General features: G+C 61.5%; 1 protein-coding gene across 1 annotated transcript in view; it reads right to left on the bottom strand.

Annotated features, from left to right (window-relative positions):
* EMH_0100020 (uncharacterized protein) overlaps positions 1 to 252 on the bottom strand; it is a gene marked incomplete at both ends in the record, with an annotated part of 651 nt that overhangs the window by 238 nt on the left and 161 nt on the right. Inside the window, one exon of the mRNA XM_013494313.1 lies at positions 3 to 252. Coding sequence (XP_013349767.1) covers positions 3 to 252 — 250 coding nt within the window. The remainder of the gene's footprint in view (positions 1 to 2) is intronic.

Below are 252 nucleotides of genomic sequence, written 5' to 3'. Positions count from 1 at the left end.
TACGCAGCACTCTCACCATCAGCAGCAGCAGCAGCAGCAGCAGCAGCAGCAGGAACAGGAGCAGCAGCAGCAGCAGCAGCAATAGAAAGCAAAGGAGCAGCAACAGTGAAACAGCTAGGGGGCCAGCTGCTGCTGCCCCCCCAACGCAGCCGGTTCCCGCTGCTGCTGCAGCTGCCATCTGCTGCTGAAGGTGCTGCTGCTGCTAGGTTTGCTGCTCGGAATGCTGCTGCTGCTGCTGCTGCTGCTGCTGCT

The sequence above is a fragment of the Eimeria mitis genome, genomic scaffold (assembly GCF_000499745.2).
Source record: "Eimeria mitis Houghton genomic scaffold, Emh_scaff11048, whole genome shotgun sequence".
NCBI lineage: Eukaryota > Apicomplexa > Conoidasida > Eucoccidiorida > Eimeriidae > Eimeria > Eimeria mitis.
The sequence above is the reverse complement of the archived record's forward strand: the minus strand, read 5'-3'. Positions and strand labels throughout refer to the sequence as shown.